The sequence below is a fragment of the Rattus norvegicus genome, chromosome 9 (assembly GCF_036323735.1).
Source record: "Rattus norvegicus strain BN/NHsdMcwi chromosome 9, GRCr8, whole genome shotgun sequence".
In the NCBI taxonomy this organism is placed as follows: Eukaryota; Metazoa; Chordata; class Mammalia; order Rodentia; family Muridae; genus Rattus; species Rattus norvegicus.
In genome coordinates this window covers 31136574-31153404 of record NC_086027.1, presented here as the reverse complement: position 1 = coordinate 31153404, position 16831 = coordinate 31136574, and the positions used below count along the sequence as shown (strand labels likewise).

At 45.3% G+C, this 16831-nt stretch overlaps 1 protein-coding gene and 1 long non-coding RNA gene across 7 annotated transcripts in view; one reads left to right on the top strand and one right to left on the bottom strand.

Moving 5' to 3' along the window:
- Positions 1–4610: 4610 nt before the first annotated feature.
- Tmem14a (transmembrane protein 14A) lies at positions 4611–16394 on the bottom strand. The gene is made up of 5 exons (NM_001108790.2): positions 16164–16394; positions 10476–10561; positions 6415–6516; positions 5772–5859; positions 4611–5185 (listed from the first exon to the last, which is right to left on the bottom strand). The coding sequence occupies exons 2-5, from the start codon at positions 10543–10545 to the stop codon at positions 5146–5148; spliced, it is 300 nt and encodes a 99-aa protein (NP_001102260.1). The 5' UTR covers positions 10546–10561; positions 16164–16394; the 3' UTR covers positions 4611–5145.
- Positions 11763–16831, top strand: part of LOC102550123 (uncharacterized) — a 30980-nt gene continuing 25911 nt past the window's right edge. For 3 of the 6 annotated variants that reach the window (XR_010054950.1, XR_001839776.3, XR_005489063.2), the window contains exons 1-3: positions 11763–11977; positions 12340–12444; positions 12897–12998. This is a non-coding gene — a long non-coding RNA (uncharacterized LOC102550123). The remainder of the gene's footprint in view (positions 11978–12339; positions 12445–12896; positions 12999–16831) is intronic. The other 3 variants (XR_005489065.2, XR_594325.4, XR_005489064.2) reach the window with 1 other exon arrangement.

Below are 16831 nucleotides of genomic sequence, written 5' to 3'. Positions count from 1 at the left end.
AGACATTCGTTCCCAGTCATCCTGGTTTCTGTCCTGTGCATTCAACTCTTTCATTTATGATCTGATACCATCTAAGGGATGCCCATGTGTCAGACACTCACTCACAGGGAGTAGACAAGATGGAAACACAGAAATAAGATTGAACCATGCACACGGGGCTGAGACAGGAGTGCCTACAGTCTGATCACAGCCATCACGGCCAATTCTCACAGATGAAGCTGAGGGACTGAGGAGGGGAAGGCATTTGCCAAAGGGTCTGTGCAGAGAACAGCAGTGGATCTCACAGTAACAGCCTGGGCTGAGAGATGGAGAGGGGTTGGATACAGAGTGCAAGACCAAGGCAGACCTGGGGTGCCGGTGTGAGATCCCGAAAGGATCTGTGTTCTCATCCACTCTCCTTCACGGTACTAACCCAAAGGAAGGCCCCCACATAAATATGTGTAGATCACATACATGTTATTCTTTTCATTTATATAGCATTGTTTGGAAATTCCTTTCTAATAATTGTGAAAGGCATAGGATAGGGTCACTCTTAGGACTAACTTAAGCTGTCCCAATCAGAGCCCTTCTCTAAAGCCAAGGGCGACCAGGTGCACTTCATTCTGCCCTGTCCGCAGCCACCGTCTCTCGTCTTGCTTGCACATGCATCAGGACATGGATCAGTGAGCCAAACGACGCAGGCACAAATGCATGTCCCGAAGGATGGTTAAGCAGTGTCCACTCTACTGAAGTACTTGGTCTTCACTATGGTGGATCCTCAGGGATTTCTGAAATGCTTTCCTCGGTACGAACCTATCAGTAGCCTCTGAGACGTGATCAAACAAGCCTCATGTGTCTGTGGGATGAGATGTGGCTGTGCTTGGCAGGTTCTCAGGTGAGAGGTTGTGGTAATAATGGATGTATGACGATTAGTGTGATGAAGAAGCAATATTTATTTTAAAACTCTTAACGAGGCCCCTCAATGCTCATCTACGGCTTCTTGTGTTTCCCACTGGTCTATGTAGAGGTCCAGTGAATGTCGGCAATGCATCCCTAAAGATCAAGACAACTGCTAAGAAATATTCCTTTTCCTCGTGGTAAGAACATCATGGAGTATACTTCTGAAAGCTAAGCTGAGGAGGTCAAGATTGCACAGGGCCTTTTGATATGAGCAATGGAGATATAGTTAATTGAAATGTCTGAGGCACCTGCTAGCAAACTCACCACAATTAGCTTTATTTATTTTTACAAGAAAAATTACGCTTTAAATAATAACAAACAATATATTATATAGCGGATCCATATACCAAAGCCAGTTGCTTACTGTTTTACCCAATATAGGAACTGGGGCTGGAGATAGAGCTCAGCAGTTCAGAGCACAGTTCTGCTCCCACAGAGGACCTGAGTTTGGATCCCAGCAGCTTGTAACCACCTCTGACTCCAGCTCCAGAAGCATCTGATGGCTCAAGTCACTGCAGGTTCCAGCGCTCACACAGACATAGCCACACACAGAGGCATGAATAATAGTTTAGACATATTGACATAAGTTTTAAAAATCGATCTTTCAAAAGTTCATTTGGAGGAGTAGAGAGATGGCTCGGCTGTTAAAAACATTAGTTGCTCTTGCAGAAGACACGGGTCCAGAGCCCAGCACCCACGTGGCACCTCACGACAGAATCTCCAGTTCCAGAGGATCTGATATCCTCTTGTGGCCTCTGTGGGCACCAGCCATAGACGTGGCACGGAGACATACAAGGAGGCAAAACACTCAAGCATACATAAGATCAAAACACATCTAAAAAATTAAATGTATTAGGGGTGGTACATGATCATATACTATAATTTTATAGAAAGCTTGGTGGATCTACTTACACTAAGATTACCACAAATCTGTGCCCAATGTGCTGTATTTTGATTTACAATGGCTGCCTTGCTAATAGGTCATCGAAAGTACTCATCTCCACTCTAATCATACAATACCATTGTCAATCATGAGGCTCATCACAATTAAAATGACGCACACCCATAGTCGTTGCTACCCCTATCTTGTAGATAATGGAACCGTGTAAAGAGAGGCAAACAAAGTCTACTGTTACACACTGTCTACTTTATGGACATGAAATTCACGGCCAGTGTGCAGCCTTAAAATAAGGGCAGATTTCAGAGTCACAGAGACCAAAACCAAGATCCAGAGGCTACCCCTGATGGCAGCCATGAGGAACCAGCCACTCTTGAATGAGCACTTTGGCTGTTAAGCCACATTGGAATCCAAGTAGACCTCAGACTGGGCTTCATGCAGTTGAAAGATTCAAATTCTAAGGCCAGTTGCTAATTCCCTGCTCAGGCAGGAGATCTGTGTGCTGCCCCTGGGGGTTGTATTTTTGCTTTGTGATTTGGGGAAAGAGGATGATCTTGCATTCACTTACTAGCAGTGCGGATGAATGGGATGAAGATAACATTTGCTAAATGTCAATCAGTCACTGGTCAATTGCACAGATTTGCCAGCATTCTACCGTAGAAGAACGAAAGTAGTGACTGGCCCGATGTGTGAGCTGTGCTCGAGACTCAAACTCGTATTTAACCTCAAAGTCCAGGATTCAGCCTGGTCTACACAGTGAGACTCAGGGCCAGTTGGGGCTACAGAGTGAGACCCTGTCTTTAAAATAAAAAGTCTAGGTTTTATTACCTACTGTGCTTTTACACTCACTAAGCTATTGTAGAGAAATAGAAAAAGAATAAATAAATATGCAGTGGGATACTGTGAGAGGATGGGAGTCCAAAGCCCTGGTCATGACTAGGGAAAAGGTGAACAGAGAGCTTGCTGGATCAACAGAAAATGAGACAAGGAGAGACTGAAGGCAGCTTCTCATCTCTGTTCTTCATCAACGGGAGCGCCTCTCCTCCCCACAGGTAAGGTGCCGTATCTGTTCAAATGACTTGTTTCCATTGAAGAACTGCCCATACTTAGAAAGCTGAAGTCTAACTTGATGGATATTGCAACCTATGCTTGAAGAAGGCAGCCTCCAGCCACCCAGGTTCAAACAAAACACATCTCCCTTGTGACAGAAGGTCCTCTCCTGTCCTCTGCTTGCTCTGTGTGGCTTCCTTTCTCTGTTTACAACACACACTGCCTGTGCCAGAGGCCAGAGCATTCTGATCTTTGTGCCTCGGACTGATGTCTAACATACACTACAATCAGAGAGGCAGGAAGCTCTACAAAACAAGTTTTTAAAGTATTTTTATTCTATGGGTAGGAGTCTCCTGTACGTAGGTCTGTATACCAATGTGAGCCTGGTGCCCAGAGAGACCTGAAGAGGATGTTAGACTCCCCAGAACTGAATATACAGAGCATCGTATCCACATGGGGGTACCGGGTCCTGAGGAAGAGCAGCCAGTGATCTTGCCACCCCATCTCGCAACCCCTTACATACTTTTGCTGGATTTTCTTTCTTTTTTTTTTTTTGTAAAGTATATTTTTGCATGCGTCATGCATGTGAGTGTGTCCATGTGGACTGCTATAAATGACTTCATAAAGGACAGAAACACGTTCTTTAATTCCAGTCAAGGGGATCTGATCAATGCTCTGCTCAGCAGTGTGGAAAGAGGGACACAGCAAAGAAACTGACAATGAACGCAAATGGCTCCAAGATGCTTGTGGCTGGAAAAGAAGCACAAGGGGGGCTAACGGGACTCAGCTAGAAATGGTTACACAGCTCCCCACACTTTTAGGTAACACCCCAAAGCACAAACTGTGCTCAGAAGACATCCAGAAACTTCCTCCCAAAGTTACATTTGCAGAGCTGTGTTCATTAAGTAAATGTCGCGTTTCTTTGTTTGGATTCTCTTCATTCTCTGAGAGTCGATACATGTGTATCGAGCATTGTGCTTGCTCTCATTCCTCTCACCCCGTCATCTCCCCAGCCCCTCTGCCCTACAAGTCCATTTCCATACTTATGCTGTTTGCTTTTGTGATTTTAACTAGCAGTGTGCCCATAGGGTTAGAGCTGTCCATTAGAACCTGCTATGCTCATCTTTACGGGTTTCATAGACAACTGAAGACAAACACTGCCCCTTTCCCAAGCAGCCACCCTTTGCTAACAATTGAGCCCCTCTCCAAACCCACCCTTGGCTGTTGACAGACCTAGTTTTGTGCCAGCCCACTGCAGGAACCCGAAACTGCTTTCAGACCATGTTTGCAGATGCGTGGTTTTATTATTACTTTTTGATAAAATATACTTCTACATAACCAGAAGGAAGCTCTAAAATCAAAAGGGTATGACCATGTTTTAAGAATCTACATTTTTAAATGTGGAACTCCACAGTTTAGTGTTTGGTAAGAAGGCATGGGACACGTTTTCCAGAGACCATAGCAGACAGTAGAAAATAGGCAGAGATCTCCGGATGGGCTACCTGGTCCCTAAGCTGCCTTGGACATTTCAAGTTACAACAGTTCTTCAAATGGAGTGGTGACTTTACAGGGGTTTGGGAGACAGGGATGCCTCCTGAGAGGCATGGAGGTCTGGTGTCAACAGCCCTCCCTTGACATCCATTTTACTAATAACCAAACTGATAAGGCCAACATGAATGAGTGACTGAGTTTCTAGAAAAGACACAGACACAGAAGTGACTTAGAATACGATGCATTTTATTTAAACACTGATTACATTTGGTCAGGATTTGATGTACTGAGAACAGAATCCCTTCAGTGCAAACTTACTCCACCCCCAACAATGCAAACAGAACCCCTAATGGACAAAGTCACACACAGCTCATTCACACTCCCTGTGGTCCCCTCCAGCAGTCCCATCTTCTGACAGGTTGCAGTTAACTTATTTTAGTCCTAAGTGTCTGGGATTGTCAAAGGCAGAAAATATCCAGCCCCCAATTTCCAGATACAAAGTGAGTCAAAGCAAACAAGCATGTCATAATTCACGAAAGACTGGGATTTACAAATGGAAACATCTAAAATCTGTGCATTAAATAAAAAGGCGTTGCAGGGGGAACGAATAAACATTGCCAATTATTCTTAAATATTAGGGTGACAACATTATTTTCATTTCGATGTAAGACATTTCCCATGTATTTAAATTGATCACTCTAAAGCAAGAGCCTGCTCTGCCAGGCCCAGCAGCATGGTGGGAGTTTGGCTCTCCGCTTCTCTGGATGCTACAGCAGCAGCAGGACAAGTCTCAGGATCATCATGAGGCTGAGTAAAAAGAAGAGGAAGAAAGAGGGGCAGTCACTCTGAGGGACAGAAGTGCCATGTACCACCCTGTCATGTCCCTGTGCTGTGGGCTCTGAGGGCTCTGTCACAGCCCTCCTTAGAGGAAGGAAGGGTGGACTCATTTTCCTGTGTCCCAATTTCCCAGAAGCAGCTTAAAAACATTCCATGAACAGCTGAGAGAAACCAGACCTGCTGTTTGGAAAGGCTCAGCTGAGGGCTGAAGGGAGAAAGGTCAGGGAGAAATGTAAGGTTTTAAAAGACACTGAAGAGCCCCACAGGACCCCATTCTGTTCTCAGCTCTTCCTCAGCAACCCAGCTGTACCTGACACCCACCAGGAAGAGGCTAGCATGGGTAAGCAAGGTCAAACTTCCCCTGTGGCAGAGCAGACTCAGTGGGGTCCAGGGGGCGGGGAATGACAACTAATCCTACATAGACCCATGAACATTAACTCTGCACAAAAACTGCCAGAGCTTTGGCAAGCCTGGGCATATTCAGGGTGGTACTGCCATAGATGGCCACCACTCGGAAATGCTGGCAAAGGAAAGCATAGATCAGAATGGCTCTTACCTTAAGCCTGCGACTAGACCAGCAGGCATTACTTTCTTGGACCTCTTAAATCTCACACCCATTATGGTGGCCAGGAAGAAAGCTGTAACTGAAACCCAAATTCCATGAATTAGAATTTCTCACATTATCGATGCTTGCTAGTCAAGAGACTAAAAGTCAAGTACCTTGGGGGTTGAGTGGAGATAACCAACAGGCATGCTCTTAGTAAAGGCAGAAGAAAAGAAGGTAGAGGTAAGCCAGCTTTGTTCTCTAAGACCGTCTTAAGGCATGGCTCTACATAAAAGCTCTCTGTGCCCTGAACATGATGATGATGTAAGGCTATATAAAGGCATTTTCACAGCAACTTGAAAAATACATTAAATGTCCACCTAGGAAAATCTGGTCATAATCCCAATGCCTTTTCTGACTTAGTTTTCAGTATCCTGTGTTATAAAAACATGAGGCAGAAGAAGGCTGTGAGTACTATTATTTCTTACCAGTTCTGTCTAGAGAGGAACAAGAGTTATGTTCAGACTTGACAGGGACTCACAGACACTTGACTTTGACAGTTCATTCATTCTCTAGTAAGCCTGGTATAGAGCATTCATGAAGGGGGCATCTTCCAGGTGGATCCTCTGTAACTGGGGGATGACATTTCACTTACACAGTGACACTTTGACATCCCGTTTGTCATTGGAGACACGGTAGGCTCCATAGCCAGCCAAAAGGCCTACAGAGAGCCCAGCAATCAGAGATGGAACTCCACCTGGGGGAGGAGAGAGAGGGGGGAGATTTAACATGAGCTGGAAATATGGCTGAGCAGTTAAAAATGAGTACAGCTCTTGCATGACCTCCTTGGGCACTTACACTGATGCATCCATGCCCACACGTATATATAAAATAATTGAAAATAATGAATATCAGTCTTTTTAAAATAAAGAAGGGGGAAAGAGAGCTGTAGGCAGGTGTGGTGGTGCACGTCTTTAATCCCAGCACTTGGAAGGCAGAGGCAGGTGGATCTCTGTGAGTGCGAGGTCAGCCTGGCTTAAAGAGTGAATTCCAGGACAGCTAGGGCTTTGTAGAGAAACTCTGCCTCAAAAAAGTATGAGAGAGAGAGAAAGAGAAAGAGAGAGAGAGAGAGAGAGAGAGAGAGAGAGAGAGAGAAACAAAGAGAAAGAAACCCTGCCTCAAAAAAGTATGACAGAGACAGAGACAGAGACAGAGAATAGCGCATCGAAAATGAATATGATTCATTCCATCATTTTTCATCTAATGGATGCATTTTCTTGCTTGGGCACTATAATGGAATGAAGGCAAAGTACATGGACCCCTTCACAGGTCATTTCATGCAAGACACTGAATGCAAGGCAAAGGAGCATGAACACCCAGCACTGCAGAAATAGGCCTCATGTGGTAGAGTAAGAAAGCCGTCCTTGAGCTGAAGGGGATTGCAACCCCATAAGAAGAACAGTATGGACTAACTGGACCACCCAGAGCTCCTGTAGACTGAACCACCAACCAAAGAGTCCACACGGAGGGAGCCAGGACTCCAGATACATGTGTAGCAGAGGACGGCCTGATCTGACATCAGTGGGAGGGGAGGGAGACTTGATGGCCTAGTTTAGGGGGATGCTAGAGGGGTGAGGAGCGAGTGGGTGAGTGAGTGGAGCACTGTCACAGAGGCAATGGGGACGGGGAAGAGGGGGGATGGGAAGGGGGGCCTGGTGGAGGGGTAACCAGAAAGGGGGATATCATTTGAAATGCAAATGAATAAAATGATTGATTAAAAAAGAGAAAGGATTGGGGATGGGGATTTAGCTCAGTGGTAGAGCGCTTGCCTAGGAAGCGCAAGGCCCTGGGTTCGGTCCCCAGCTCCGAAAAAAAGAACCAAAAAAAAAAAAAAGAGAGAAAGGACGCCTTCCTCAGTTGCTCCTCTCCTTCCCTTACTCCCCAGCCCCAATCTCCTCAGTACCGTCTTCTTCCTAGAGGGATGTGATGACAGGAAATGAGTCCCATGAGTATTTTTACCTTACAAGGGTAAGGAGAGAAGTGCTGTGTAGGTTAAGCATCGGCTCTATCTTAAGTTATTATTTCCTAGCCTCAAGATAACAGTGTTAAAAACAAAACGGTGACTACACTGAGAGAGGAGAAGACACAGGCAGCCTGTGTCCGTCAAGCCTCCCAACCCAACACACCTAGATAAATGCTAATAACTTCCTGTGCTCTGGGCAGAGAAGCATGCTGGACACACAGCAAATAGTATGCACGTACTCCTTGCTTTAGAGAAGTCAACTAATTTAAAATCTTTTAGATTAGAATTCCTGGGTGGAAGGTAAATGTATTTTAAACACCCATAGGGAATTCAGCCATGCAGTTGGGCTCACAACAGTAGCCATCCATGCATGCATGTGGGTATAGACAGACAATCATAGTGTAACAGGGCCCAAGGCCTTAGAGGCCATGAAGATCTTAACACAACCGACTCCATTTTGAAAGTGCCATCTGGGCTGTAAAACTGAGCAGCTGTCAAAATGAAAACAAAGGCCTAACCCATCAAAGTTGAGTATTGTTAGGGGAAAGTCTCAAAAAGGACTAACCTTGCTTTTTAGCTTCTATAGTTCTGCTTCTGGATGACTGTTCAACTGAACTATGTCAACCCAGGACGAGGACTTTGTGTTTACAAATTCACCCCGAGAAAGGCTTGAGGCTACAATGGGATCCTGACACTCAGTGTAGTCACTGGCTGGCTAGTGAACACTTATGGCTCTAACACATGTGCGAGCAATCTTCTCTGATGAACACTCCACAATGATAGACAGACAGACAGACACACACACAGACAGAATGATAGAAAGACACACACACACACACACACACACACACACACACACACACACACACACGTACACCGGGAGTGGGGAAGGAAGGAGAATCTATCCATACCCACTTAAAAGGCAGAAATAATCAGATATTCTTTTCAGTTCTGCAATAGAAGACATTCAGACACATCAGACACATTCAGAGGAAAAGATAGGAGACACACTGAAAAGAACTGACAAGCCAGCACAGTTCTAGACAAATCGTCCCAGGCAGCGTGAAGGGAAACAGAAGTCTCACCCAGAACCTAAGTCAGGCAGCCCCAGAAAAAGCCCAGTGCCCTCAAATCTCAAACCTAGTTTAGCTGTAGGTTTTGGTGGGACACTTATTCTTCAGTCAGACAGACAGCAATAGAGAAGAATTCAAGTCTGTCATTCTGTGACCTGGGGGACAGGGACCAGGTGGGATCTTCAAAGGCAGTCTAGAGAAGGGGGTGGAATCTGTCCGTTGTAGACAGAAGAGGAAGAAGGTGGCTTGTTTGCAAAGGCACAGCAAAGGGTGACCTTCATAGTAGGTGATGAATACAGGAGAGGAAAGAAGGATTCTACTTGTCCAATAGCAGGCCAGCAAACCCTCCCTATACTATCAGGGGAGTTGGAAAAGATCAGACAATAACCCATCCAATCAGAAAACAACCACCCACTCATCATTGGGATAGGTGTTATTTCATACACTTTTAATTCCAGCACTCAGGAAACTGAGACGGGGGGATCTCTATGAGTTTGAGGCCAACCTGATTTAGAGGGTGAAATCCAAGATAAACTATAAAGAGGGATCCATGTAAACTCCACCACAGATCAAATGGACTTACAGAGATATTCAGAATATCCTATCCACCATATGCAAAATACTATATGCAAAAGTGCCTATAGTCCACAGTGATGTCTCTAAAATACTCCACAAGCAATCTACCCTTGCCTATAAGTCATTTGTTTAAATGCTCTTAATTTTTAGGCTGGGTATGGTGGCACACAACTTTAATCCCAGCACTCAGGAAACAGAATCTAGCAGATCTCTGTGAGTTCAAGGTTAATCTGCTCTACATACTGAGTTCCAGGACAGCTAGGACTCACTATATTCTAAGAACAAACAAAATTAATTATAAAAAAGAATCCACATGTAAAACGATAGAAGTATGAGTATGAGGTTCTAAATATTTATAACTGTAAAAACTAAGTAATTAAGTACTTTATATCCTTATTATTTTGTGGGGTTAGAAAATTATCATTTGCCCCTCAAAAGCTGAGTGATCCACTCTTATTTTCCTGCATATATATATATATAGTCAATTATTATAAAACAGTAAAATTTCTAATATCTACATTATGACACAGAACATTCTCAGGAGCAGAAAAGACTCTAACTTCCCATTCTTTTTTATAATCAAATATCTGTGAATAAAATGTTTTAGTTCTGTGTAAACAGACGTAGGAAGTACATTGCCTTGAAAAAATTAAATTAATTATGCAATTCATAATTGCTGGTGACATTAGTTTTGTGAAAGCCCAGAAGGCTAGTCTGGGATGCTCTGCCATGACTGGCCCTGCAGAACTTCTCTCTGCGAATCTCTCCCAAGGTGTGCTGGTTCTCAGCCACCGCCAAGACATCTTTAGCTTCTTCTTCTGGTCACAGATCCTCACATGCCAGCACCGACACCAACTTTCCATTCAGTTCCTTTGACGGATTTGCACAGGATATGGTGGTGTCCACCTATAGTCCCAGCACTTGGGAGAGCAGAAGAAAGCTTTAGACTACCCTGAGCAACAGGAGACACTGTGTCAGGAAGGAAGGGAGTGAGGGAAGAAGGGAGGTAGAGATGGACAAAGGGAAAGGAATGTCTTGGCTTACCTCTTCGCTTATATCCCAAAACACTTCCAATTGTCACAAGGGCTGCATAACCAAAACCAATCAAGTCCATTGATAAGGACGCAAGTCTAAAGAAAAAGCAAGGGGTGTATTATCTAGTGTTTTGAAGAACAAATGTGTACACCAATGACAGTTATCCCACAAATCTATGGGATTTCTTTGGCCCACCGAAGAAAGGAGGTTCGCAGGGGTCACCTAAGACCATCAGCATATCAGGTCCTTACATTACAACTCATAGCAAAATCACAGTTATGAAGTAGCAATGAAAATAATTTTATGGTCGGGGGCTCGCCACATCTTAAGGAACTGTATGACAGGGTCACAGGCATCAGGCCTTTTATCCCTGTGTCCCCCAATAGTGAAGAATGTAGATACTATGAAGTTGTTAATTGGTAAGTTCTATATTGTTTATTTTTAAAGATATTAATTCTTTGAGGATTCCATATTAATGTATTTTTAACATACTCCCTTCTCCCCATCTACATCCTTCTAGATCTTTCTGTGCTCTTCTGGACTCTTGCGCTCTCTCTCTCGCTCGCTCGCTCTCTCTCTCTCCCTCCCTCCCTCCCTCCCTCCCTCCCTCCCTCCCTCCCTCCCTGCCTTCCTTCCTTCCTAGATGATCCCTGAGCCTTTTGGGGAAGGCTATGACACACATGCCATTTAGAGCCTGGGATACCTCAGCCGAATTCTCTGGATGTTGACTAGCTGTGAATCTCCGTGTTAATTACTGACTACCAGAATATGTTTCTGCGATAAGGGTTCAAAGATGTGCTAATCTATGCTATTAGGAATCATTTTAATACTATGTCTTGTTAGCAGAACAGTGGTAGGTTCTCCCCTAGGGCCTATGACCTTTGTAACTATAGGATCTTCACATTTTTATAATTCGCCATTTTTACATCTGCTTTGCCATAGGAAAAAATAATCATGTTAGTACATATGAAAAATGGCAACAGTGTGTGACGTTTCCTGTACACGTGTGTGTGTTGTGTGTGTGTGTGTGTGTGTGTGTGTGTGTGTGTGTGTAAAACTGTGGGCTTTCCCATCCATGCATAAGTTTCCCCGAAATGATTCTGAGACTTAAGTATAGTTGTGAATAAATGCCTAGGCCTTCAGCTTGGGCCAGTTCTCTCTCTAACTAGCTCATAACTTAGTTATCGGTTTATTCTATTCTAAGTCCTGCCACGTGCATGGCAGGTTAAATGATCCTCAGTTTCACATAACCTTTTTCCCCTGTGTCCCCGTGAATCTCCCAGCATTCCTCACTCCCGGAAGTCCCACCTTCTAATCCTACCTCAGCTCTCCGGCCAACCAGCTTTGATTAACAGGGGAAAGCTTTTACACAGTGCACAAGGGATTATCTCTACCTGCACAATAACTGACTAGACAGGAGCTCTACTTCTCAACTATCTCCCTGGCTCTTTCGGGCACTGCTTTAATTTTCTTGCTGTTTCTCCTTTAGAAGAAGACTGACTCAGATTAAGGTAGGTGTTAAACTGATCTCAGAGTCTACTGTAAATCAAGTGTGGTAGGTAGTTCCTGCTTGTAATCTGAGCACATGGGAGGCTTTCCAGGAGTTCGAGGTTAACCTCGCTACATACCGAGTTCCTTGCCAGTCAAAATATTCAGTAAGACAAACAGATAAACACCAAAACCAGGCGCGGGGGACTAGGGGGACTGGGGGATAGAGAACATTACACAAGTTGGGGGGGAGGGGACAACAGTAAAAGATTCCTTACATTTGCATGAACTAACCCATTAAATTCCATCTGTGCCCAGGAAGTGGCACCAAGGGAAATAAGCTGTAGGTAAGACCTGATTTCTTTTTCTTTTAAATCGGTGACAGAACACCGGATGAAGTGATGATGATGATGACGACGACGACGACGACGATGATGATGTTAGAAGACATATTAATTAAGAATACAGAGCACTCTTCCAGAGGACTAAGGTACACTTCCCAGAACCCACATGGCAGCTCATGACTGTAACACCAGCCCCCTTGGATCCGATGTGCCCTTCTGGCCTATATGGGCACCAGGCACTCACTCTCTTGGTGTACAGACATACACACAGGTAAAATAACCCAAAACATTAAAAGAAAGATCAACTCTCCACCAAACAAAAGTCCCCAGAAAACTAAACAAGAAATGTGCTATGATTTAAAAAAAAAATCAAAAACCTAAGAAATGTGTAAGCTTAGTGCTGAAGCACACACACACACACACACACACACAGAGTACTGGGTGGGAACTCATAGTAACTACACACTACACTCTTGAGTACAAGGCTGCCCTGTGCTGCACAGTGAGACCCCATCTTTGGAAGTGGGAAGTACCTAATTAAAATAAATTTTAAAAAACCAATTGGAAAAGGTTTATTTTATTTATTTTTTTTTTAAAGAGAAAGACAATTCTGAGCTACAAGCACGCGATTCCATGTCACCCAGTCAATCACCACGGAAACCTTATGAGGGCAGTGCTGTCAGCATTAAGTATTTCCCAGGTGAGGAAACTAAGGTGCAGAGAAAGCAAGCAATGTCCAAGCCACACACAGCCAAGAATTCGTAGTCAGGGAAGTCGCACTGTGCAGTCCCGCCCCTGAGAACTGTGGAGCTGGGCTGAACAAGGTGGACCAGCAGTGTGAGTGCTGTGCTTGAGATTCCTAGGGTGGGTTCTTCTGCTGAGTCGCTCCACCCACGCTTCTCCAGAGTGCACCACCCACCTGTCACTCACTCTCTTCTGCCCTATAAGCATCTCACAGAAAGCCCCACCTACTACTATGTAGAAAGACGCCATATTACATACCTCAGCCTCCCTGATACTGAGGCTTACTCGCTGGGTAAAATCAGGTGCATTCCTCAACTGCTGTGTGGTTCGGTCTCCATTTTTAGAAAAGGATGCTAGAAATGTCTAGCTCACATGGTTACTTCCAAGATGAATCAGAGGACCAGGATAGTGCCCGGCACATACTGCTCTTTCAGGAAACATTAGTTGCTCCAGCACAGAAAGACAAATCCCATGTGGTCTCCCTTATGTGTGGAAGCTACAATCTTACCAAAGTGTGAAAATGATGGGAGGAGGGAGAAGTTGAGGGGTGCACAGTGTTGCTGTAAGGAGGAACAATGTCTAATGCCCCAGAGCATAGTGGGATAGCCATGGTTGGCAACTACTTTATATTCTTCCGTAGCTAGCATATAGGATGCTGGATGGCCTCGGTAGAAAAAAATAATGTCTGAGGCAATGGCTATGCCAATCACCCTAATCTGCTGATTAAATATTAAATACAAGATACTGAAATGCCACACTCTATCTCATAAATACGGATAATTACTGTGTCAACTAAATGCAAAAGTGCATTTTAAGACAACTATTATTAATAGTTCTATATAATATTCTTCTCCTGTTATTTGGTACTTCAGCACACACACCAAGAAAACAACTGACATAGAATAAATCTGTCATCTGGACACTCAATGAAGCACATTTAAACCCCTTCCACTCAACAAGTATTCACTGAGCACTACCCTTGTGCAAGGCAGTAGGAAGCAGTTTGAAAAGGTTGCAGACCCAGGCTTGTCTACAGTACAACCCGGCAGGGAGAAGCAGATGGTGAAGAGCCCCAGAGGACAGGCATCTGTTGGGCACTGGAGTCTAAGGATGATGTCAAGGGGAGGCAGGGTCCCAGCTGGGATCTTGGGGAAAGCAGGAACAAGCAGAGTAAGCCAGTGTTGTAAGCAGATGAACGATCCTGTGCAAAGCCTTCTGGGAGTTAGCGAGTGAGGCATGCTTGTAAATAAACTGAAATGAAATGCAAAGGGGGCGGGGACTGGGAGAGCTTGGGGAAGCCTCTGAGCCCTGGTTCCAGCACCCATGTGGGCAGCTCACAACTGCCTGGGACTCTAACACCAGGGCATCTGATGACCTCCTTAGAACTGAGGGCAAGCGCATGTGCACAAACCCACACAGAGGCACACATGGTTAAAGATTAATGACACACATTAAAACCGGAATCATACGTGGGCTGTGCAAAGAGTGTCTGCTCAGAAATACCACCTACACTCACATCAGCCTGTAAGGGGAGTCTGAGGTTCTCACCCCGAGGTCAGTGAAGGGGTCAGTGAGCAAGCCTTACAGTCAGACTCAGTGTTTCCTACCTGTGGTAGTAGACACCATTAGGGAGATGGAGACATGGATCTGGAGCTGAGCACAGTGAAGCTGAGGTTGATGAGGGTGCCCACCCTCGAGAAAGGACAATGAAGCAAGCAGGGGGGATGAAGTTGAGATTCAGCCTAGAGAGTCCCCAGCCTGGAGGTGGGCAGGCCTGGGAGGTTTCAAGCAAGGCTCCCTACTGGTCTCTACCTTGGACCACTAGATGTAGGGGTGGGGAGTCTTGATGTTTTTCTCTCAGTCAGAGCCCTGGGGCAATAGTGTGTGTGTGTGTGTGTGTGTGTGTGTGTGTGTGTGTGTGTGTGTGTGGTGGGTGTGTTTCTCACACACAAGACATATATTATTTGAAATATAGACTGAGGTGTCAACAGTCATTACAAATTCAAAGCTGGTAAGACAGATCATTCGTCATTAGATAGTTGTTTGGGGCTTTGGTTTTTCTTCTAAGCTATCCTAAAGTATGAAAAGTGAGTTCACTTGAATCCCGCAACTATTCATGATGTTATAAATCCCTTTAATTTCCTGTAAAGCTGCTTGAGGTGTGTTGCCTGACAGATTCTTTCTCTCCTCCAGCCAAGCTCATGTAGGGCAAACCTACACTAGTTCATCCATTGCTGGCCTGCACACAGCTCCAATCACACTGCCCTAAGTGAATGTGTTGGTATCTCAAAGACACAGCCTGTGTGAAGGTTATCCAGGCTCCCCTCCACTGCCCCACCAGGCCTGGCTACATTGTCAAGAACCGCACAATTCTAAAGAAGGATAAAACGAATCCATTCCCAACAAGTGCTCGCTGACAAAACTTACACTATTACCTTTTTGGCTTCTTCTGGAAAACAAGGACACTTGTCCTTCGCTCCCCACCCCCAACCCTGAGGCTGAGAGAACTTGAAAAGAGTGGGCTGTGGCTGTAACCGGGAAGTACTGCCTGTCCATGTAACAGATAGCATTCTAGGTGCTAACACAACCGTGGAAAATGTCCCGGATGCAATGCAGTAAAGTTACTAACTGCTCCGCACAGAAAACTGAATAACAAAACCCTGCCCTGCCCTGCCCTGCCCTGCCCTGCCCTGCCCTGCCCTGCCGGGTCAGGTCCAGTGCCAGGTCTTCCAGAATCTTCTTCACCCACTAAGAGATCGGTCAATAAATATACACAAAGTATTTTCACATAAAAATAAAACAATTGCCCAGCTAAGTGGGTATGAAAGTCATTTTTCAAGCAAGTCTGCTTGAGCCTTACCTACCCACCACCACCCGCCTCTGGGAAGATAAAGCGTAAATAGGTGCAAGCTTTAGGGCCGCCTAGAGGGCAGAAATTCAGGAAATTGGCTGGATGAGCCAGGAAAGATTTCTTGGGGGGTTGAGGAAGGGAGATGCAACCCTTCCTTCCCCGGTTCCTCTGAATTGTTTTCTGCCGCGAAGATTGAGAGATTGAAGTAGAGAGCGGATACTCATGTCTTTGCATGAAAGGTTTCTTGCATGGGATGGATGCACAGCTCACCTGCACCCTTGAGCCCTTGCAGCAGCTGGAGAAGGCGGAAAAAGCGGTGATGCGCAAGGGCAGTCCCTCAATCCGGAAGCAGTGCAGCGCAGGCGCACTCCCTAGCTGCGACCCGAACGAACTACACAAAGCTAAGTGCTTTCTGGAGCTGGTTCGGGAGGGGTGGAGTCCTCGATCCCATACCCTTCTGCCGTTCACAGCCTGGGAGGGAGGTGCAGGTCTGGGCCAGCAGAGGCCAAGACTCTGTCAACTCGCCTCTCCACCAGGCTGCGATGGCCCAAGGAGCGCAGGGCTGGAGTCTGCTGCCCTCTCTCGGCCAGGATGATGCTTGCATCAAGACTCCTTGGTTTAGCTAGGTAGGATCCCCCTAAGCCATAAGACTTTTAGGAAAGAGATGGGGATGTTCCCAAATGTAAGGACTCCAGGGTCAGTGCGAGTTAATCTGGTTTCAGAGCATGAGTGCTCGTACACTTCACTACCTAGACAAATGTGGTCAAACCCTCGTGATCCTGATTTTACCCTATGAGATCAGGCTATCCAGGTTTACATGTCTAGGTGATGTGGTACAGAACTCCACAGTTGGAAAGCATTTTGAGCCTTGCGAAGCCAGGGGAATCAGTTCACAGAAGCGAACCTTAAATTGGCATGAAATTGTGTCTCTTGGTAAA